Source organism: Fundulus heteroclitus, chromosome 23, assembly GCF_011125445.2.
Source record: "Fundulus heteroclitus isolate FHET01 chromosome 23, MU-UCD_Fhet_4.1, whole genome shotgun sequence".
Classification (NCBI taxonomy): Eukaryota; Metazoa; Chordata; class Actinopteri; order Cyprinodontiformes; family Fundulidae; genus Fundulus; species Fundulus heteroclitus.
Genome location: NC_046383.1, coordinates 28556528 through 28579680, shown reverse-complemented (window position 1 = coordinate 28579680; position 23153 = coordinate 28556528). Strand labels below are relative to the sequence as shown.

Here is a 23153-nt window from a genome sequence, read left to right as displayed (position 1 = left end):
AGGCTCAACGAGTCAGAAATCCTAACTGGTCTGCTTATGAATTATATGTGTATGGAAAAAGTTTTCTTTTACTGTTCAAAATGCGCATACGTTCAAATGCAGTTATGTTTTTCACAAGGCAGATATCGCATTTTTTTTGATTGACCTTAGACCGAAGAATAAGATCTGAATCAGCTTGATTTATCATGTTTGTGCACACGAGCCAGGAGTTTTGCTCTGGTTGCACTTTGCTCTCAATGAAGACGTTTAAAATACAAACGTAATGAAATAAAATTGATCTTGGGTGCTCCTGATTGATTAGAGAGTTCACGGGTGGAATTCCCCGTCTCTGTGGCTGCTGTTTTTTTTGCGTTTAGCAGGTAGGAGTCCAAACAGTCCGTGTCCAGGATGTGTGTGGTCTGCAGAGCCGATAGCTGTCCTCTTCTTGACCCGACCTGTCCACCTCCTGCATGGAGGGAAGGTCAGCCTGCGTGTTCTGCTCTCTACAGACCTGTTTTAGCTTTTTTTTTTTTTTTTTTTTTTCTACAAGATCAGAATATACAAATATGCCTTCACTTTTTTTCAGTGAATGCCAAAGATTTAAGCAGGGATTGTTGAGCTTTCTCTTGTTTACCGAGCCTTCAGAAAAACCAAGAAGCAAACAGGTTTATGTCATAGTCAGCCACCACGCCCCCTGGATGTCATTATCGGCCGGGATTCCCTTCACCTTGTCGACTTAATGTTGAGATTTTAAACGTTTTTTAAATTAGAAAACAAGACAGTCGCTTCGGATTAGGCGTGGATATCCCAAAAAGTAGACTTATACGGCGTGTGGAATTGAAAAAAAGGACTTTAGTCGCAAGAAATGTGTTATGAAACACGGGATCCTTGGGTTTCACAACAGGGCTGAAAGCGGTCCTCTCGTCCAATCGCAGTGCCGGCTGCCGCGTCACGTGGCATTTATTTATGTAACGTAATGGGGTTACACAGTAACCGAGCTCCGGGGCTTTGGCTACGTCGTCGCGGAGGTTAAAAACGGACACAAGACAGCTGATTCAGGGGGGAAAGCAGCGATAAATGTGCAGTTTTATTGAGCCGCTCGGAGCGCTGTTCGGTCCGCCTGGCGCGGTGCTTTCTGGAGTTCGGAGCGTCGAGGGAAGAGGCTGCGCGTCGGACTGGGACTTGCGGTGTCCATTTAAACTGCCCGAGAAAGGGAAGATGCTGCTCGATCCCAGCCAAAGACGCACCAAAGGCTCCAAAAGACAATGTCAGTGAGTCGCTTGGGTTCGGGAAGTGAATCTGAGAGGTGAGCTTTTAGGGAGGGGGGAGATCGCTGGTCAGCGGTATGATACTTGAATGCTCTGTGCAACATTAACCCCCTCCTCCTCCTAACCTCTCCTCTCGGATTTGCTTGAACGAACAAAGCTCTCCCCGTGCAGCATCGTTCTGGTGATCGGACGCGCGCAGGGTCTCGAGGGATGGATCTGCTGGAGTGTCCGCACTGCCTCTTCCCGATGTGCGAGCCGGTGACCGTGCCGTGCGGCCACACGTTCTGCCGGCGGTGCGTGGGGGGCTACCTCCCCTCCAAATGCCCGCTGTGCAAAGAAAGGCTGAAACAGAAGGAGGTGAAGAGCACCAGGAACAACGTTCTGCTCATCGGAGTCATTGAAAAGTGCTGGCCCGACGAGACGAGGGTGAAGTGCCAAATCCAGGAGAAGCTCAGAGCAAGCGAGTTCACGGAAGCTTTACGCATGGCCAATGAGGGGCTGCACTTAGGTAAGAGAGAGCGAGAGAGAGAGAGAGGGGCTGGTGGGCACATTGAAATAGACCACTCTGCTGAATAACATCTACTGAGACAGCGGTGGCTATGTTGTCGGAATGTGAACGCGCGCCAGCAGGTGCGAGGACGCCAAACGCACCTGTTATGAAAGCCATACATTTGCCTAAACAGCAGAGCCGGCCCCAGGTAAAAGCGAAATAAGCAGCTGGTTATCGACTCCAGGCCAGCAGAGGGCCTCCAGGAGAACCAGACTTCACTTCCAAAATGTTTTCGTTGCTATAGACATAGAAGAGTAGATGCTGCGTTGGCTTCATCAGCAACCAGAACAAACATTCTGGTCAGCATGTCCACCATCCCCGTGGAAACACTTATTCAACTACTTATTGCTAATTACTATTAGAAATAACAATATGTGTTTATTTCTTACACAACATCAATAAGATGGAACAACCTGTGTATGTATGTATATATATATATATATATATATATATATATATATATATATATATATATATATATATATATATATATATATATATATAATGTGTGTGTGTATGTATATATATATATATATATATATATATGTCTAGCTCTGTGTTGATGATTCAGCAGTCTTATTCAACATTTTCCCCCATCTGCTCTTGTCAGTCACACACACTGACAGATGCTGTCAGAAGCAAAGGGAACAGATGACTTACAATATCATTTGGTGCAAAGTGGAGCAATGTTTCCTTTGGGCTCCTACTTTCTTTTAGTAAAAATACAAAAAAAAAAAAAAAAACAACCCGAAAAAAAACATTAAGTTTAGAAATTTTCAACAGGACGTGAAATATTTTGCGTTAAAAAAAATCCCCACTATCCTTGTACACTTGCTCATCCCCTTCAGTTGACCTGATTTCTTGCAACTGTGTGAAGTGCATGAAGGACAACTTCTGCCCCAGTTATGCCTCAAGTCAGTTGGCATCCCGGGGACTGAAGTGAGAGTTTGTGTTGCAGTGGATTAGCCTACCGGCTTGCCTCGTCGGCCCTGCCTTGCCTATCCTAGTAAATACAGCTACCACCCATGCTCCGCTGTAATATCATGTTATGCAACGATGTCACTGCGCATTGGAGCGTTTTACTGTTTTTCTTTTGCCCCTTCTCGAAGGCATATGGCCGAACGTGTTTGTCTCTCTTATTCCAATGACATTTCCATGAGTCAGTGTTTGTAAAGACCTGCTTTGTATAAACAGGATTTGTGTAACCGCTTTAGGTAGCAGACTCTCTATACACACCTTAGTGTAGCAAGGGCTTTAAAGCTACTAGCCAATTAGTCAAACTTGCCTAAAACACAGTTAGACACCTCTAGAACAAGTAAATTTTTCTGTTTCTATTTCTGCTTTGTTATGAATGGTTATTTAATCAGGATCAAATCTACCCGTCTGAAAAAAAAAGTTTCCACATGCACAAGGGGACATCACATAATAAGGCATAAAACGCCTGATCAGAGTTAATTTGCATGCCTCCATTTGTATTTTTCCTCAAAATATGCATGTTTTTCAGCTGATCTCCTTCTAAGATGTTTATTTGTAATCTTTGTGGCTGCAACAAAGAATTGAAGATGTATGTGTGGGAGCACGGCATAGATGTCAGGTAGATTTGGCAACAGCAAAGCACCCAGATGTCGCTTTTGAAGAGCACCAGAGCAGATGGAAACGGCCGTATATTTTGTTATCAAAGAGCTCCGGCGATCACGTCGTTTATTCAAACAATGTTGTGTGATGTGCGCTGCTGAGATCATTTCCATGTGCTAATGAGGCTTCCATCCGTCCCCTACTACTTCCACCCAAAATGGAAGCAGCAGGTAGGAGATGCAAGTTTATTAATGTAGCAGCATTCATAGGAAAGGCGAGCCGAGGAAGAGAGAATAGCGGAAACCTTTTAGTTCTGTTTAAAATGTCGAACACATAAAGGCATTGCATAAAAGAAGCAAACAAGATATATAAAAAAAGCTAATTCAAACGCAAGTCCAAGTTTCGATATAGTTTTTGAATTTAAATCCGAATCTAATCTTCATTCTCTCACTTCAGTCACTCCTCAGCGATCAGGCGAGCGGGGTCAATAGCAGGATCCTTTGAAAGCTGCAGCAGACTAAAATGTTTTCGGCCCTGATTAAAAGGAACCCAGCAGTTCCTGCTCAGAAACACAGAAACTAAATTCTGCCTCCCCTCGTTTAGTTTTGGTACTGGGAACAATTACGAAAGCCGGTTTCAGATGGCCCGAGGGCTCCATGTGGCTCACACTTGGCACGTGACTCTGAAATAGATTTGGGGCCAGGACGGTTCATTGCACTGCTGACCGGTCTATCCTCTTACAAGCAGAGAGCCAGGGTAGCGATTAGATAATTGGTGTAATATGATCCATTTTCCTGGTTTGGTCATGACTCCACATTTTGGATGAGCTGCATCTGCCTGGTTGATTTTTTTATTTATTTATTTTTCACCAGTAAAGACATCACCGTTGACATCAGTCAACACCTAAAGGAAGCGGTAAGCCGTTGCTCGGCTGTCAGGGAAAAAAAAATAGTAGTTCCTCGATTACTGCGATGCAACATGAACCATTCAGAAATCTAGATGCTAACAAGATTTATTTGTGTAAGGAAAGCTTGAAATGAAGCTAAATAAACTGAAACAATGAGTTTTATTCTTAGTCTGCTTTTATGAAAAAAAATTTTTTTAACCTCACGCTGGACATCCCCACTTACTTAAACACCTGGGTTTTTATTGTCAGTCATTTAAAAATACACCATTAGAAGGGGCTGGGCGATAAATCGATTATATTAATTAATTTGAATTCAGAACTTTTTAAGATTACATTTTTTTTTTTAAATCAGGATTTTATTTTACCAATGCACTCATCGGGCTATGAAGAGAATAGCACGCAATGCTGAATATATTGAAAATATATTGTCAAAGTGTTGTCAAGAGGAAACTTTTGTTTACCATAATACGAGGTACTTTTATTTACTCGTTTACTTAATTATTTTTTTTTGAAGTTAATTTGAAGTTACACAAGTGAAGTGAAGCCTGTTCTTAGCTCATTGTGTAATGCCACAATGGCAGGGCCGCCATCTTGATTTACAAGCATGTTTCAGAGCTTGTATTTAGTTGCACTTTGAATTCAAATAATATCTCTTGGTGAAACATAAAGGAGGGGGGGAAAAAATCGATGAATCGAATTTGGTCCAATAAAATGGGAGATTTTATTTTTAAGTCACATCGCCCAGTCCAACCGTTAGATAGTTTCTTTAATAGGAAAACGCCACTAATAATCAGAGTTTATGTTCTCCTGCTTCCAAGTCGGATCCGGCAGTAGAGCCACGTGGACGTTGTTCGCGTGTTCAGAGCGCCGCATGTGTGTAGAGAGTCTTTTAACCTGCTTCTCCCGTCTGCGTTCTTTCCGTTCTTTCCTAGTCCCAGACCATCAGAGTTTGAAGTTGCTGAGAGCCGAAGCTAACCTGGGGCTGCTGCGGTTCTCCGACGCTCTGACGGACCTCGACTACCTCTGCTGCCTTCATCCCAACTGGACAGAGGTGAGAGATGAGGTCGCTTTCTAAACACATTCTGCTGAGATGTTTTCCAGTTCATTAGTAGCCTGACCATAGCAGTTATATTGAAACGTTATGTGTACCCACACATAACGTGACAGCATTTTGGACATAATCCAGGGACCTAATTAACCTTGCACAACACGAAGCTGGGTTAACAGGAGACAAAAGCACACCAGACACACAAACACAAGGCGCTATCGCCGCAGATCCAATCTTAATAGTGATCTTATATCCACTTGTTGTGATAGCTTCATGAAAATTCAGGTCAGTCGCATTTGGCCATCTAGAATAATAATGTCAGTTCTGTGAAAGTATTTCCTGGATAACATTTGGTCTTCTTGTCACACAAATGTAATGACATGTAACCAGGAATGTGTGCAGTCCCTCCTCTCTTTGTGTTCTTCCCCTGTGCTCAAAGCCATTCCATTCTGGAGCCATTTTTTTTTTTTTTGTTGCCGCTTTTATTAAGGTTATGTCACCCTCAGCGTTATGCAAACAGCTACTTATGTCGTAACTTGGCTTGATAAATCTGTGCCGGTGTGCAGAATGCCTGGAAAGTGCACTTTATGCAGTCCTTTGCATTGTCTGGCTTCATTTACAGGGGCGTGCTAATGTGCTGTGTTACATTGCTTTTCACGACAGCCACGGTTCAGTTGACAGCGACTGTCAATGCAGACCAGACATGACTTCATCAGAAAGAAAAGCATTATACAATAAGTTGAATAACATAGCTCTCTGCCACGGCTTCGCAACAGATGAGGACACAGAAAAACAGTTGTTGGCAGTTCTGGATAAGATATGTAAAAGAAATACTTAAAATAGCAATTTTTCTAACTTTGTTTTGCAGTAAAATAATTATTCGGGACAGTTTGGAGAAAAATCAAAGCTTTTAACTTGAGTGCATTTGTTCGGTGGGAGGAAAAAAAGCATTTTAAGAACTAATGAAAAGAAAAACACCGACACGGGCAAAATGTTGGGACCTTTAAAAAAATCAATTTGAAATATATGTAACTATAGCCTTTTATAATTTATACTTGACATTTAAGTGAATCTGAGTTTCTAAGAACCTCTGATTCTGATGACTTACTGTTTGCCTGGGGCATATTTAAAACAAGGATCATTTCATCGTCATCCTGGCCACTAGGCTGAACGAGGACCTGTCTTTGGCCCGCCGGGTCGCAGTCGTTAGAGAATTTGGCTGCAATAGTGTTGCATCTTAGAGTCGCAGAGTCACTATAATAGCAAAGTAACAACAAAAGTCTTTTTCTGCCCTACCATGATAACATCTTGGACTTTAACTTGAACCGCGTCCTTTGGTCCCAGATGGACCGAACCTCTAGAAATAGAGTGAAACGGACGCTGCCAGAAAATAAAGGCTGTCAGTAGTGTTTCGACAGGATAATTGATATAAAATGAATGGCTAAATCTATGTTGGAATGGTTCTTCTGAAATAAAATCAGCCTTCTTCTGTAAAATAACAATATGTCGAGCTGAAGAGAAGAGAGCAGAACAAATGAGCAAAGAACTTTGGAAGATCTAGAGAGATTGTGCAAAGAAGAATGACCAAGGATCTATCTGTTTGCCCAAACCATAGCAAATGTTTCAGGTGGAAAGTTTGGCCGTGGTTCTAGTAAGTTTTTAATAATATTGCTCCTTCCAGCTAAATGAATGTACTCAAAACAAATGTATTCATTTTTTTTGAGTAAAAATGCCAATCCAATAAAATATGCATTTTTTTTTTTTTTTACACAACCTCTCCAGGGCTGCCTATAAGTCTGGTGGGCGCTGCACTTTAATTTCTGTGCATGCTCTGGCAGCCGTGCACTGATTCCCCCCGTTGTTTTGCAGGGCTTTTATCGCAAAGGGAATGTACTGCTGGAAATGGGTCAGCAGAAGGAAGCCCTAATCCAGTTCCACCATTGCCTAAAACTTCAAGCTGACTTTGTTTCTGCGAAGAACCAGATCAGGAAGGTCGGTGGCCCTCACTACACGTTGTCACCTAATCGATGTCAAAAGGCATTTTTTTATTTTATTTATGACTCAGTGTGGAATGTTTGCATTTCGGTGTAGCTCTACCAGATCGTTAACTTCAATAAATAAAGTGACTCGAGATGTGAAATCTGAGTTACAGCCGTGCTAAAGCAATGCGGCCCCTTTCACAATTTGATCCAAACGGCAGGTCCTGCAGGTAGAGGGAATAGCCGTGCCAGAGGAGGTGCCGTGCATTCTTCATTTGGTTTCCGAGTACTTGAAAGAACCCTGCCCCATCACCACCCTCAGTGGCTCTCAGGCGCCGACACAGGGAGAAAGCAACCACCCAAACGTAGAGAGGAGAGACGCACACACGGTAAGGCAGGACCACCTCTGATGTCTGGCTGGGGGCAGATTTAAATGCAAAAATAATCCCTAGCTCATGAAACTGTGTTTCCTTTGTTTTACTTTTTTTTTGGATCCAAGATGAAGCACGACGCAGGCACCGAGTGCTGCCTCAGCCTCTGCCAAGCTGTTTCCTTCCTGCCTGCTGCTGAGGAAGATGAAGAAATGATGATGAGGAAAGAAGAATGCCAAGGCAGAGGTAAGATGATCCACCTGGAGAGACATAGGATCGCCCTGGTTCTCCATGACTTAAACTATGTTCTGACAACTTTCTTTCGACCTTAGGTGGAAGTAAAGCGCCCAGAGGGGAAACTCTGGCTGTGCTCACCGTGTCCGACTTCGAGTGCCCTCTCTGCATCAGGTCAGTGTCCTCGACTCCTCCCGCTGATCCGTAATTCAACACTGCGTGTAGTTCTGTCTTCTCCAGAGTCCTACATCCGGCCCATTCCGTTTTTCTCGCTCTCTGTGGTTAATGTTTGCCTCGCTCACAGACTGTAAACAAGTGTGCGCCGCGCTCATAAAAGCAATCGCCCTTTCCCTGCCGAGCCGTGGTTAACTAAACCGTGCATGTGCCATATCGGTGTCTGCAGGCTGTTCTTTGAGCCAGTCACAACTCCCTGCGGCCACACTTTCTGCAAAAACTGCATCGAGAGGAGTCTGGACCACAACGTCCGCTGTCCACTCTGCAAACAGCCACTGCAAGAGGTAACCACTGAACAGAAAATGGAAATGTTGGTTTTTACAGTAGAACCCAAATGGCGTTAATCGGCATTGTTATTGTCGGCGGATTTTGCATCTGTGCTTTATGCTGATGTCTTTACTGATTTTCAGTTTTTGTCAGCCCCGCACCCCTATAGCTTAGTACCCCTGTCAGTTAGATGGCAATAAGACACTCACTGGCTTATTTGTCAGCTGTCTGTTCAAAATGAAACATGTTTGAGTTGCTTCTTATCCTACAAATGGCAGTCTTCACACCGGTCTCTCCTAAAAAAGCAATATTTCTTCAGTTTTTTTTTCTGATCATGTTTGTTGTTACCTGGGTCTTTTAAAAGCTTTTACCACTGGACCATTGGCTGTCAGCACACACATCATCAGCAAAAATGTATGATCTAGGCATGGATTTATAATTACACGATCACCCGAAAACATGATTGCATCAAAAGCCAAAGAAGTGCCATCCATGTAAAATAAAAAATAAAAAAATAGGATCATGTTTCCAGCTTCAATAATTTTATACATTTGTCTTCTGTAAAATGGACTTTTAAATGTGTTAATTTTGTCCCAGAGTGGACATGTCAGTTGGACTAATCAGGCGAATGATTTCAGAGCCAGTCCCGGCAGGAGTCATAAAAAGCAGATCCGCTTTCTCATTTAAAGGATCAAACAACTGAGTAGCTTTAGAGATTTTTACATTCTCAAACAGAAAACAGCATATGAACACTGAAACCTGTGCAGCATACGCAGGCAGCTCAGCGCTTTTTATGCAGCTTTTGGAATTAATTTTATGGGTTTTTCTTTTATATTGAAGGCTTGGTATATTTTTTTATTTTAAAACAGTTTTGTATTTTTTACAGGTTAGCTTCTAGGCAAGGCAAGGCAAGTTTATTTGTATAGCACATCTCAGTAACAAGACAATTCAAAGTGTTGCACATGAATAGAAACCTAAGAAAAAAAAAAGAACAGCCTAACCAGGGGTAGGGTCTGTAAATTATCCTTTAGCATAAGAGCCTAGGGAGGGGACAACGGTGTCTTCTGAGTGTAACAATCAAATGATCAAATACATTTGGAATAAATGTATAATATGTTGTGTTTACATGGACAGATGGAGAATTTACATGCACATTGGACATGTGTTCTCTGAACATTTGTCATCGGTGTGATACTGATGATCAGCTTTTAATAGAAGAAAACCTGTACGATCTACTGTTGATAGAAGTTTTTTTTCTTTTCGTTTTTAAAAAAAAAGAAATTATTTAAAATAATGGATTACAGAGCTGTTTTTTTCCTCATCTAATACTGTTGCACTGCCACCTAGTGGACATATAAAGAAACCCTTAACGCAATGTAATCTGCAATTTACTTCTTTTTTCTATAAACAAGTAATAATAACGGTGACTTATTGTCATTGTAAATGTATCAATAAAATCATGCCATGTAAAATAGACCAAACAACTATTAACCATTATTTTTACTATATTTATTATATGTATATGCATGACATGATAAGTTAAGTGGGGCAGACAAACTCAACACCTCTTAGCAGCAACACATTTTTTTTGTTCAATGTTAAATTAAACAGATAAATTAGCGTAAATCAACACGCTAGAAAATCAATTTTATATAAGACAAATGTAATTAAATGTTTATACATAAAATGACGAATAAAGGCTCACTCATATTGTTCATTTATTGAACAGATTAGAATCACATCAATCCTTCAATGAGCTAGCAAGGACAACCAACACCGGATTAATATTTGCTTTTAGTTTCCATTTTGTTTAAATTTTCCTATATTAATTCCAACTGTTTTTTACCTGCTTTTGTTGTTTTTGTTTTCCAATGTTTTAATCACGTAAAGCACTTTGCGTTGTCCTTGTACTGAAATGTGCTGTACAAATAAATTTGCCTCGCCTAGATGGTCGCACACTATCCAGCAGAACGTAAATGTAACGTGTGCAATTCCAGTATTTTTATTGGATGATCCAATTTGTGCCCTACAGCTGTCTACTGAGAGCGTGTTAGGCATGATGTTCGTTATTTAAACAAACATTGGGGGGCCGGCCCCAATATCAAGGCGCCTCAAGAGGATTTAGCCATCTGAGCTTGTCAGTTTTCTGAAAGACTTAGAGAAATAGACAAACATGTTTCTAACAGAAGTGTATTGGTCAGGGAATCAGTCTTTTTTACAATATTGCTCTACAAAAAAAAAAAACGATCATGTCCCACTGATAATTGAGAACATAGAGCTCCACAGCGACATCTGGTGGGGCCTGGCCCCACTGGCCCCAAATGCAGAGACGCCAAACACATTTCCATTTCCAGCTAAATATTTGTAAGAACAAGGGGAAAAATGAAAATGAATATCTATGTATAGAACTTGTGCTAATCCAATTGACCCACGTCTGCTGTGCCTTTCATAAAGAGGTCATCATACTCCTTCCTTTTCCTCATGTATTTTCACCTTTCAACCAAAACCTTCAACATATTTGATGTTATAGACCAACACAAAAGGAGCATAGAGTTCTAAAGTCAAAGAAAAATAAAATTGTGAAAGGTGCGTTGTGCATTCGTATCCAACCCAATTTATTCTAATACCCATAAATAAAATCCAGCACAACCAATCCAGAAGTCGCCAAATCAGGAGAGTCCACCTTTGTACCTAACCCTGACCTAAACTAATTGATACCTAACCCCTAGCTCAGAGGTAAGGCTAGGAGTAAGGCTTGATTCTTGTTTTTTTGTGATTATATTTTACCTTTGCGTGAATCTGCCTGCTTTGATCTGCCTCTCACTTTGCTGCTGGTACTGAATTTCCCCACTGAGGGATAATAAAAGATGTTTCTATTCCATACTGTATTTAAGCCTTCCCATGCCTCCTTGGCTATCCCAGAAATCAACTTCTGTCCCACTGGGTTCCTTAATTATTTCTTGCTTAGTCTTGCTTTTAAACTCTTTCTTCAGCCCCCTCATCCTGAGATTGTCTTCCTCAAGAAACGAGTTCTTCTTCTGGACCAGGCAATTATTGTTGTCCTTTAGTAACCCATATTTTTGCGTTTGGATAAAAATGTATTTGGTTGAAGGGGCAGACAGAGATCTCACTGATTTAATTGCATGATATCAGTAACTCCGTCGAATTCGCTTGCACAATCAATCCGCATCTGTTCATTCAAACTGGCCCTTCAGGGCTCAGCTGCATGCTTATGAAAGACTGTGATGCATTTCGTAATGTTATCTCCTGTTTTCAGCTGTACTTTATGTTTGGCAAAAACAGACTTGTGATGTGAGCGACTTAGATATGGGTGTGGTTTTAAAGTATCCATTTCAGAAGTTAACATAGCAATCCAATCTTTTTTGGCATTCAAGGATGAGATGTAGCATATTGCTGTAGACCAGGGGTGTCCAAACTGCGGCCCAGGGGCCAGTTGTGGCTCTCTAAATGATTTTGGGTGGCCTTCAAGAAAGCCCTAAATTTAGTTTTTCCAGCTCAAGTGGTTGATGCAGATACACGTTTCAAAAAATGTGCAATTTTCACAGATACAAGGCCTTTCAGAAGAGACACAGATTAAAATCTTATTCAAATGGAAAATGTAAGTTGCAACACATTTTTAGAAATATTTCATCAGCCTTATTTATGCCGTTAATTGAAATTAATAATACATAGAACCACAAACCGAAAGACTCGGTGTTGCCCATTTATTTAACTTGGCAAAATAAAGTTAGAGTGAGCCAAATCCGGTTCTTATTGCTGAAAAGGCACACTCAAAAAAATAAATGAATAAAGAAATACTACCAAAAGATGATCAACCCCTAGAATTTAGGGGTTGTCGGACTATAAGGCGCACCTAAAATCCTTAAATTTTCTCAAAAATTGATGCCGCACGCTATGCACCTTATATGTGATTACCGATTTTATGTGGTATAATGGGCTCATAAATCTGTTAAAATGAGTAAGTACAACTTTGGTAAGCATTGACACCGCTCTGCTCAATGGATATTTGGAGCATTACGGTACACTGTGTCACTACCTGGTCGGACCCCGAGCTTTCTACAAGACTGCCTAATGTTGAATCTAGAATTACTAAATTACGTGCGTCCATGTAAAGGCCCCCACATGCTCGGGTGTAGTTCACTCCGCGGAGGTCTGCGCGTACTCGAGGCGGACTCAAGGTGGAATCTGCGAGGATGCTGCGCATACACGCCTGTGCGAGCAACAATAAACCAACTAATTCAATTCAATACAAAAGTTATGTTTATTTTGGTCTTATGTTAGAAACAGGACAATTACAACTACTCTGTCCTCCTGACAGACACGGATAGATAGCTGTGTACGTTAAGGGGCGTAGTGATACTACACACTTAGAAAGAATATTTAGTGCAAGTTATAATCTGGAGCGCCTTATGGTCCGAAAAATACGGTATATCGTTTGCTGTTTTAAATTTTTTTTAAACGATGTTAACCTATTTTATGTTGTAAATCAACAAGGATTTCCAGATGCCTTTTATACAGAAATCAAATTAATTTGCTTATTTCATTAAACTATTTTGTGTTAGTTTATTGTTGAGCAGGTAAAAAAAAAAGTTAAGTTTTTCATTTTTGTTTTGTGGCTCCTGAGTACTTTCTACTTGACGCTTTTGGCCATTATGACAAAAAGTTTGGACACCCCTGCTCTAGATCATGGCTGTCTAAAGTCAGTCCTCAAGAGCCCGTCTCCTGCATGTTTTCAGCGTCTTCCTGCTGCAACACATTCTAATGGCTTGACTCGCTCCTCAGGATGTCATCAAGTTCTCCAGGAACATGCAAACTACCCATTCCCTTGATTCAGGTGTGCTAAAACAGGGAAACATGTAGGACAACGGCCCGTGGGGACTCACTTTGCACACGGCTGCTCCAGACTGTGCAAATACATGGTGATGTCAACTCCGTTCAGATCCCTCTGAATGGACACAGGTTGGCCCCCGGTTGGTAGCTGTCATCTATGTGTTCAGCAGCAAGATTAAAATGGGGCCCTGGGGATGTGTTGCAACAGCTTCCCCCTTCAGTTCTGCCCCACCGTCACGCCATTGCTCTCCAACACAAAGTTTTTACATCAGCCAGGTTCTAGCCACGCTGGAACATGGACCAAGCCCCCACTCAGACAATAGCACACCAAAATGATATTTACTAGGGAGGTACATGAAATTGCCTTCGACATAGCTGATCACATTAAACCTTGAGACTTATTCAGTTGCTCTTTTTGAATCTCCCGGGCCTGGTTAGTTGCATTTCAGAAGAGAGAGAGAAAGAGAGAGAGAGATCAAAAAAGGGCAAAAATACAAATCAAAGACAAAATAACAACCATTCAAGACATTAATCACTACATGTATTGTCTGATTTTCTGATAATATTTATATTTTATTATGGTGGTACATTTGAAGGAGCAGCCATTTTAGAAATGAATGACATTGATTTTATCCTTCAAGTACAAAGTTAGACTGTTTTAAAAATCTTGCATAAGAGGTTTTGAATCAGGTCTGTTAGTTAAAAACGGTTTGATCACTTATTTCAATATTGATAGTCTATTGCATGACTTGAGTGCACTAAGGAGTTAAAACATAGCCACAGCACTCTGCGTAGCTTAACATTTTTGAAGCTTGTTTTCCTACAAACCTGTGTTCACCTTTAAGCCCCAAAGTAGCTTGCAAGGTTTGCTGGTGATGGTCTGGAGGCATCAATGCCTTAGCTCCTGATGGTGATTTAGCTCCATCAAGTGAGCTAAATCACCATCAATAAACAAGTGAGCCTACATTGGTCTGTGCTGGGAATATAGTAAACCAAATCCCACTGCATGCCGGTATTTATTACGCATTGAAATATGAAACATTTAAAGTATTTGTTCTATAGTAGTGGATAAAGGCTACACTTTAACAATGAAAACGTGTGCCAACGATCCACAGCAAGTTATTTCATTGAAATAGGCGGCTGGTTTAAACAGGCCAACATCTAAAGTTTGATAGAAAGGCTTGTCCAGAAAACTGTTGTCACAAAAACTTAATTTGACCTAACACAATTGGCTGAACAGATTGTCATTAAAATGTTGCAACAAAAAGGAAGGATTTTTATTTTTTTTTTTTTGAAAATCCATTCCAATGCCCATAGCATCCATATAAGAAGATTTGATAAGACACATTCTAATTATTCAACATCTTCGGAGACAGTTAGAGTTGGGTTCAGTGTTGCCAATTTAGCGATATTTAGCGACTTTTCGGACCCTTCTCTTTCCCCCAATCAGTTGCTGTAAACATATTACTTAGTTTTCATGGTGGCTGTCTTCTGTCTCACTGAGATTTGGAACAGGTCGGTTAGCCCAGACCAGTCACAGATGTGTTACTAGGGAGACCAACAGGGTGGTTCTGTTGCATGTGCCCTTTTTGAGAAATGAGTGCCTTTTGAAAAAGAGATCTGGGACAAAATTATTTTCACGTTTGATTCATATAACATTGCATCAGTTAAAAGGGATGCATGCATGAGAAAATATGTTTCATAAACATCTCCTGACAGGTATGATAGTTTCGGTTTCAGTGCCAGAAAAAGTACAAATGTGGTTAAAAAATGTGTTGTTTTTTTTCAACAATAATTTTTTTTCAAAGAATATTTACTACTATTTCTCACCATCGTCCTCAACCTAGAGAAACAGGTTATTGTTAATGTGCAGCATGGTAAATTATAGGAGTGTGCCAACAAATGTATTTACATTAGAATTGCAAATCACAGTTATGATTCAGAATTGATATAAAATGTCCCAAAATCGATAAAATAAAATAAAAAAAATCCAATGGGTGCCAAACTCCATTTTGTAACTATGCGGGACGTCATGATGTCACCACGCACTCGGTTGTGGTACGTGTGCATGCACAAAAAGTACCAAAACAAAGAGAAAACTAAAAAAAAATGGAGAAAGGATAAATTAAACCGGCCTCATCTTGATTGAAGACGAAGATTTGGACTCACTTTGTTTTTTTACCGAATGCCTCGGAAGGCCGAGCTTGACATGAGCTTCACAGAGTGCAAGGTGTGCAAAATGAAGATTAAGCACTTTGGACCGCAGACCAACCCACACTGCAGTGCTTCACCAAAATCTCTGCAAACTCTGAGTGGGAAGAGAGAGAGAGAAAAAACAAAAACAAGATCTATTCCCTGCTTCATCACCAAAGATTTACAGCTTTACAGTGTGATGGAGAACAAGCGGCGCATGCTGCAGACAGTAAAGCCACTTCATTTAATGCAACTGGTTGTAGTCTCATCCATCCATTAAAGGAAGTATAGTGACTGTCTGGCATCATTTACAAACCAACAGACCTCTTTTCTTTACATAAGTTATTACAAAATTACAGCTGTTGCCTTCTTATATTGTAGTGAATTAATAGCTGCATAAAATGAAGCTGCCCACAGCGCCATCCTCAGGATGTGAGGTGTATGGAGTGCATTTCCTACATTAAATGTACAGAGTATATTTTTTAAATAGGTGCACCTTAATATGTGCAAACACTGCAGCATATAATTAATAAGACAAATACCTTTCTAACATGTTATTTTCTTACTCATTAAAAAAAAGATGTTCTGTACTGAAGGAGACTAAGGACGCTTAGGAAGATGCGAACTAGTGTGAATGAAGAAATCTACGTCATCCAGCTGTTGGAGACGAACTGATCCTGAAATCACAAACTGTGATCAAGAGTAGCTCATTATTAATGTGTTGTTATTCCTTCCATCAGATGAAAAAGGATCCATTTTTGTACTCATGAGCGCTAATAAAGCCTCTTTTTTTTCTTTCTTTTTTTTTTGTCTTCACAGTTCTTGAAAAACCGAAAGTACAACCCCACCATTGTGCTTCAGGACATTATGGAGCAACTTTTTCCCTCTCAGTTGGCTGAAAGGAAACAGGTTCACGACGCAGAGATGGCCGAACTCTCCAAGTAGGCAACAACCTAACCAAACTTTACAGTCATAGTAAATGTTTGATCATGGCACACAGTTAAATTGTACGGTTTTAGTGATAAAAAAGCAAACAAGACCATGAAAAAAATCTGTTCTGAACCTTTTTCACATTTAATCTGACAGATTCTGTATTATTCAACTTAAAAAAAATGTAAAACATAAATGCACATGCCCCTAAAGTGGTGCTTTTGTTGAAGCACCTTCCACTTCGTTTCCAGCATCCGGTCTTCTTGGGTCCACACCTGCCATCAAAAGTACTGAATCTGATGAACTTGAAGTAAAGTTCAGCTCTCCTTGTAGGATTTTCTTGACAGCGACTTACAATATCTACATCCTTCAGCTAAAGTTGGAGTTCGCAGAGGGGTTCAAACAGTGTTGCACTAAGGGAACACTTCCAAAAGCCTGTGGGGAAAAAGTTATAATCTCATGAAACCCAACTGGACCTTTTGGACACAAGCCTCCCTGGTGGGCTTGGCAAGAAACAAAAGCAAAACAACAACGCTGCAAATCTCCAAAAAGAAATCCACACTCACCTAGAAATATTCAGATATTCGGCTTTCTGTGGAGGTCAAATGGAAATAATGTACAATTGGAGGTTAAAGGGGATATTTAATTTTTTGGTTCCCAAATCAACAACAGAATGGTCTCACCTGAGAAAGGAAAGTTTGAAAAGGCCTTGCCAGAAAAAAAAAAAACTAAAAATAACCAAACATCTGTGGGGTCATCTGAAAAAGGCTCTCAGTCTGATAGATTTGGACAACCTTTCCAATATACTGTAGAGTGAACAAGTATTGTCAAGTCAAGCTGTGGGATGGAGTTATACTCCATCTAAATGACGCCACATGCTGAATTATTCAATCACAAAGGGGTTTAGGAGTCTGCTTACTTCTGAAGATACGTCGTTGCAACTTTTCTGTATTTTCTACTTTCTTTCTTATAACAGATTTACTTCTTTTTCATCTAAATGTTACACGATATATACCACATTAAATACATAAAATGTTTTCAAAAGTTTCATTTATCATGGTCATTTTTTAGGTCGCTAAAAAAAAAAATTGACACTTTAACAGGAGCACTAAGCTTACAAGACAGACTGTATATTCGGGATTCTCAATAATTTTTGTCCCCTCCCACTTTTCTCTTTTGTAGCCTTAGCAAGGACATCCCCATATTTGTCTGTACCGTGGCCTTCCCTGGAGTGCCGTGCCCGCTGCACATCTTCGAGCCCCGGTATCGGCTGATGATGCGCCGCTGCATGGAGACGGGCACCAGGAAGTTCGGCATGTGCAGCTACGAGCATGGCAAAGGGTACGGCAGCACAGTCTCTTCATAGTTCAGCCCTGACTCCTTATCTGTTCATGAAACTCTAGCCAGAAGCTCAAGTTCCGCGTCGTGCTTGTGAACACAGTAAATAACCTGAAATCAAAATTACGACTGGGTATTAAATCAATGTTTTTTTTTTTTTTTTTTTTGGTAACGATTGTGTGGATGTAGTTGCTTTGAATAGGTGTTTGGGATTTTCCTCCCTGTTGAGCTCACGGCAGGCTGAGTGGAGTCTCATGGGTCGGTCAGCTGAGCGGCAGAAGGACACGGAGCGCTGGGCAAAGCCTGAATCTGTCTTGTCTCATCCCAAAGGAGTGGAAAATAGCAGCTCAGGCGCTAGTTTGCTTTCAGCTGGGATGTGCTGGTTACATCATGTCGAAATCAGATTTCCAGCAAGCAATTTTACGGCTATCGGATCTAAAGGGGAAAATATGTTAAAACATTTAAATACAATAAGGGACAAAGAAAGTGACTGGAAGGAAGACAGCAAGCAGATTTAACAGAGTGAATTAGATTAAAATATATGTATTCAGTATTGCATCATAGTTCACTATTTCGTTTCGAGAAAGTTGGACATTATTCAGACACCGAATAATAAATATGAGAAATTCATTATAAGTGTAAGAACCCTGCAAGAATTGTGAAAAGAATAATTCACATTTCTGCAATAAATATAAATCCTAATCCAGTTATCATGCATCCAGTGTTAGATCAGATATGTAGGATTTAACAGTCAGTATTTTGTAGGATGTAATTTGGTTTTAAACTGCCCCTTGTTCTGCAGGTTTGCCGACTATGGCTGCATGTTGGAGATCCTCGATATGGAGCGTCTGCCTGATGGACGATTTTACGTGGAAACTGTGGGTGGCAGCAGATTCAGGGTGCTCAAGCGAGGACAGAGGGACGGTTATCACACGGCCGACATCGAGTACCTGGAGGATGTCAAGGTCAGGGTTTGGGGAAAAAACCAAAAAAATCCGCAAGACACATGCAAACACTGAAAACAGGGCAGTTTCACTGGATTCCTGTCTCTGTTCCTGTTAAAAAATCTTTTTGTGTTGTCGATGTTTGTGTCAGGCTGACGGTAGCGAGCTGGAGCTTTTGCAGCATCTTCATGACAGCGTGTACCAGCAGGCTCACGACTGGTATCAGCGCGTGGGCAGCCGCAGCCGCGAGCACATAAACAGACAGCACGGCAGCATGCCGGATAAGGAGGCAGACATCCAGGTTTGTACCGTAACATGGCTCCAAACATCAGATTCACCTGCCTCTGGTGGGTCTAAACACCACTGAGAGCAGTAGTATACGTTTCTAAGCCTGGGTCACGTTTATGTTTTGTTGGTTGGATTTCTTCAGCCATTGACAACAAATCATGCAGGTTTTTAATAACTTTACTGATCATTTTATAATTTCCACACAGAATACCTGAAACTTAATATTTAGGCATTTTTCATTGAAGCATATTACAGAACCTTTACAAATGTAAAAATACATAATGATCGTGACAGACATTATGCAATCTGGAGAAATAAATAGTCCTAGCTGAATAGACATCATTGGCTTATTACTGGAAATATGTGACGGCGTGCCGAGGCACACAGAAGGCAGAAGATGATGAAACTGAATAAAATACAAGAAGGTAGGAGGGACAGTATTTTGATTATAGCCTGTTGAGAACCACAGATGTGCAACTGCTACTCAAATGTTGCAGCAATGGCCCAATAATTCATCTCCCACTCCACTATGAAGGCACCCTGCCTCAGCCGATAAAGAGTCACTCAACTCAGCATGCCACACGCTTGAAACTACAAGTGAAAGCTTCACTTAATATCTGAATACCTTGTCTAATATTGATCTTACCACTTGTGGATACTATTGGAGCATTGAGTTGTCTTTCCCAGATGACCAGTTTGTTCTAAAATATGGAAAACAATTTAAAAAAATGAGACGTTGAGGCCTCTGTAAAAATAACATCCTCTGTCCTGATGCTTCATGACACTGTGAATTCCACACCCTTGATCCTAAAATGCATGGACTATTCAGAACGGGGGCACATGAAAAGTATGTGTTGAGTTGCTTGTGAAATGCCTGTTTGGGAGCTGCTTTAGATCTAGAATATACAGCATTCAACATATTTTTCTAGCCTTCCCAGTAGTCTGTGTGGTTTGGGAGTGCCTAACGTGCGAATCCAACATCCTCGATGACAGTCGCAGTGTTTAAAAGTAGCAGTAAGAATGAAAAGCTGGCATAAATCAGTGGAAAAATAGCTTCCCTTTGAATGGCTCCTTAAAATGTTTGCTCTTCTTCTGACTTCATTAGTGTTTACTTACTTTAACTAATGTCTAAAAACGTGTTTTCTTTTTAACATGAATATCTTTGTGCAGGCCTCGGCCAATGGTCCGGCCTGGTGCTGGTGGCTGCTGTCTGTGCTTCAGCTGGACCCCGCCTATCAAACCACCTTCCTGTCCCTGACCTCTCTCAAGGACCGCCTGGGACACCTCCGCCTCGTCCTCGAGTACTTCTCTCAGAGCTAAAACCCCGAGCACAGCCGTAACTTACCTTGAGGTCAACACTGCGCACACATAGAGTGAAAACCAGCGAATGCACGCACAATAAAACAAACAGCGCTCGACGTAGGGTCTGGGGAGTGACCCATTTTAAAGGGACTGTTTTTAAAGTGAAACATGGCCAAAAGCAGACACCTGAGGATCTCACCACACAACTCCATGCACAGTTGGAGTTCACGCTCTTTGATCTTGCAAATGCATCTTTAGATACTTTTTGTATAGGTAAGAACTTTGGGATTGACCAAAGACATTTCTAATTTTGGGTCATTAAAGGTTGTTCTACTTGGAGAAATTTAACCGGGTCACTTTTCCAGATGTTGAGCTGTAGATAGACACTGGGAGGGGGGGGGGGGGGGGGCTCTCTTGTGTTTGCCAATACAAACACAAAGAACATAAATTAGCCGGTGTTGCCTGTTAAGCGGCAACTCTTTGCATTAACTTAGCTACATGTGAAGATACATTAGATACATATGATATATCTGGAGGGATCTTTTTTTTTCAGGGCCACGGTGATCATGTTTGATATCCTGGTATGGTACCGGCTATACTTGTCTAATCTGTTGGCCTTGGCAGCCATTGAATGTGGCTGATTTTGTACTAATAAAAAAAAAAAAAAAAAACTTTATTTAGCGTAAAAGTATTGCAATAACAACTGATACTCTTACACTGCAGCAGGTGGGGGATTTTTTTTTTGTTTTTTTCCGACACGTGAAAGCTGCCGCTGCTCTGCATTTAGCATCAACAACCTTTTTTCACTTCCCGATGTATAGAAGAAGATTGGACAGGCAAGCGAAGACGTGCGACGTGTTTGTTTTTTTTGGAAATAGCTTGCGTGTATTTGTTTCCGGTGTAAATACATCGTTTTTTTGTCCCCGCTTTTGGTTCTTATTTCAGCTTGACGTGTTGTCAGCACTGATAGAGTCCGCTGTTATAGCACACACAAAACGGGACGGTCTCGGTCTGTGTACCCAACCACGAAATCGCCCACAACGGACACGACGCCTACCTCTGGCCCTTTAATCCATCTCTGCATCGGTCTGGCCCCCTCCTCCGCCACCAGCCGTGGTGCCTCCGAGTCCCCGGGCCACATAATCAGGAGACCTGGACGAAGTCTTAGCGCGTCTACACGACTTCAGCGGCAGGCTGTTTTTGGTTTTTCTTTGTTCGCTACTGCGCTACATTCCATGGAATGTTAAAGCTGTTAAGTTAATTTACTTACACCTACGGGCGTAACTGGGTGTTTCTTTTTTTACACGTGTTCATAAATGTGCCATCGATATTTATACGTTGAGGTTGTTACTGTGTCATAGACTCATGAAAAGATGCCTTTTTGTATGTTGGGCAGGGAACTTCACGTAGTTTTTCTGGACAGACATATCGCTTAAAGGAGTCCAGCAAAGTCCAGCTAGCTTTGTGGCCATTTCTACAATTGAAAGGTGGAGCCAGATTGGTATTCTAATGTATTTATAGCTGTGGATAAAAGGGGCTCGATTTGCTGCTTGAAATGTTCCTCAGGCTGATCAACCGATGGACACGGAGCACAACAGTGGTGACTTGGTTAACAGGCTCATCTCCAAACTCTGCATTGGGAATCCTTCCTGATAAATGCTAATCTAAATCAAAAAGGGACTGAGATACTCAGAATGATAAACAACGCAGTTATTTTTCTTTTCTCCTCCACATCTATTCCAATGCTTCTCTATATAGGTGCATCTCAGTTAGAATATCATCAAAATGTTCACTTATTTCAGCTTTTAAGTTCAATGATCAAATTCGTTATACACATGCACTGTGAAAACTTCCCCCTGGACCATTCTGTGTCTCCCCACTCTTCCTTCAACCCTAACCCTACCCACCCACCCACCTAGCCCAGATACTTCTGACAGTTTTTGTCGTTCAAGAGTGGCTTGGCACAAGAAATATGACAGTTGTCCCCCATGCCCTGCACACATCTGGGTGTGGAGGCTCTTGAAGCACTGATTCCAGCTGCAATCAGGGCCGCAGTTATTCTTGTTGCTTGTGCACGTTTACCTGCCACCCTTTTCCCTTCCAATCAACTGTGCTTGGATACGGCACTGTGTGAACAGCCAGGTTCTTTAGCAATGACCTTTTGTGGATTTTACCCTCATGATGGAGAGTGACGGTGACTATTTACTGGACGACTGGCAAGTCAGCAGTCTTCCTCATGACTGACTAAGCCATAGAGTGGTAACATAACATCGTGTTAACATCTGTACTAAAAACGTTGTTTACTTGGTTTCATCTCGTATTGCAATATTCCCTGAAACTACATATGAATTTTTCAGTAGCTGTAAGCCATTATCATCAGATTTAACATCAATAAATGCTTGAAATGTGTAATTTTGTATAATGAATCTATATATACCACTTTCTCTTTTTGAATATATTTACTGGAACAGTTTAGCTTTTCAATGATATTCTAATTCCTAAAGATGCACCTGTAATAGTTTTTTTTGGTTTATTGCATAAACAAGCCATATCCTTCTCTGCTGAAACTGTCATTTATTTTGGCTGCTGCCATCAGTCCCACATTAGCTTTCTCTGCCAAATAGAGATTTTATATATATATATATATATATATATATATATATATATATATATATATATATATATATATATATATATATATATATATATATATATATATATATATATATATATATATATTAATAATATTTTTTGCTCCACGGTGTGATTTACTTTACAATAAATGTCTACCATCCCATGTTTTCTTTTGGTCATCTTTATAATGAATTTCTCTGCAAGGGTTTGATAGGTTTTGCTGCTGATGCATTGTGGTGCAGCGCCAGACGTTCACTTCAT

General features: G+C 40.8%; 1 protein-coding gene across 1 annotated transcript; it reads left to right on the top strand.

Annotated features, from left to right (window-relative positions):
- Positions 1 to 331: 331 nt before the first annotated feature.
- Positions 332 to 22677, top strand: lonrf1 (LON peptidase N-terminal domain and ring finger 1). The gene is made up of 13 exons (XM_021320203.2): positions 332 to 1285; positions 1405 to 1755; positions 5212 to 5330; positions 7197 to 7319; positions 7528 to 7695; positions 7806 to 7923; positions 8010 to 8085; positions 8315 to 8429; positions 16276 to 16397; positions 17569 to 17727; positions 18527 to 18689; positions 18820 to 18969; positions 20127 to 22677. Exons 2-13 carry the CDS (start codon positions 1458 to 1460, stop codon positions 20274 to 20276), a joined length of 1761 nt encoding a protein of 586 aa, XP_021175878.2. The 5' UTR covers positions 332 to 1285; positions 1405 to 1457; the 3' UTR covers positions 20277 to 22677.
- The last annotated feature ends 476 nt before the right edge of the window (positions 22678 to 23153 follow it).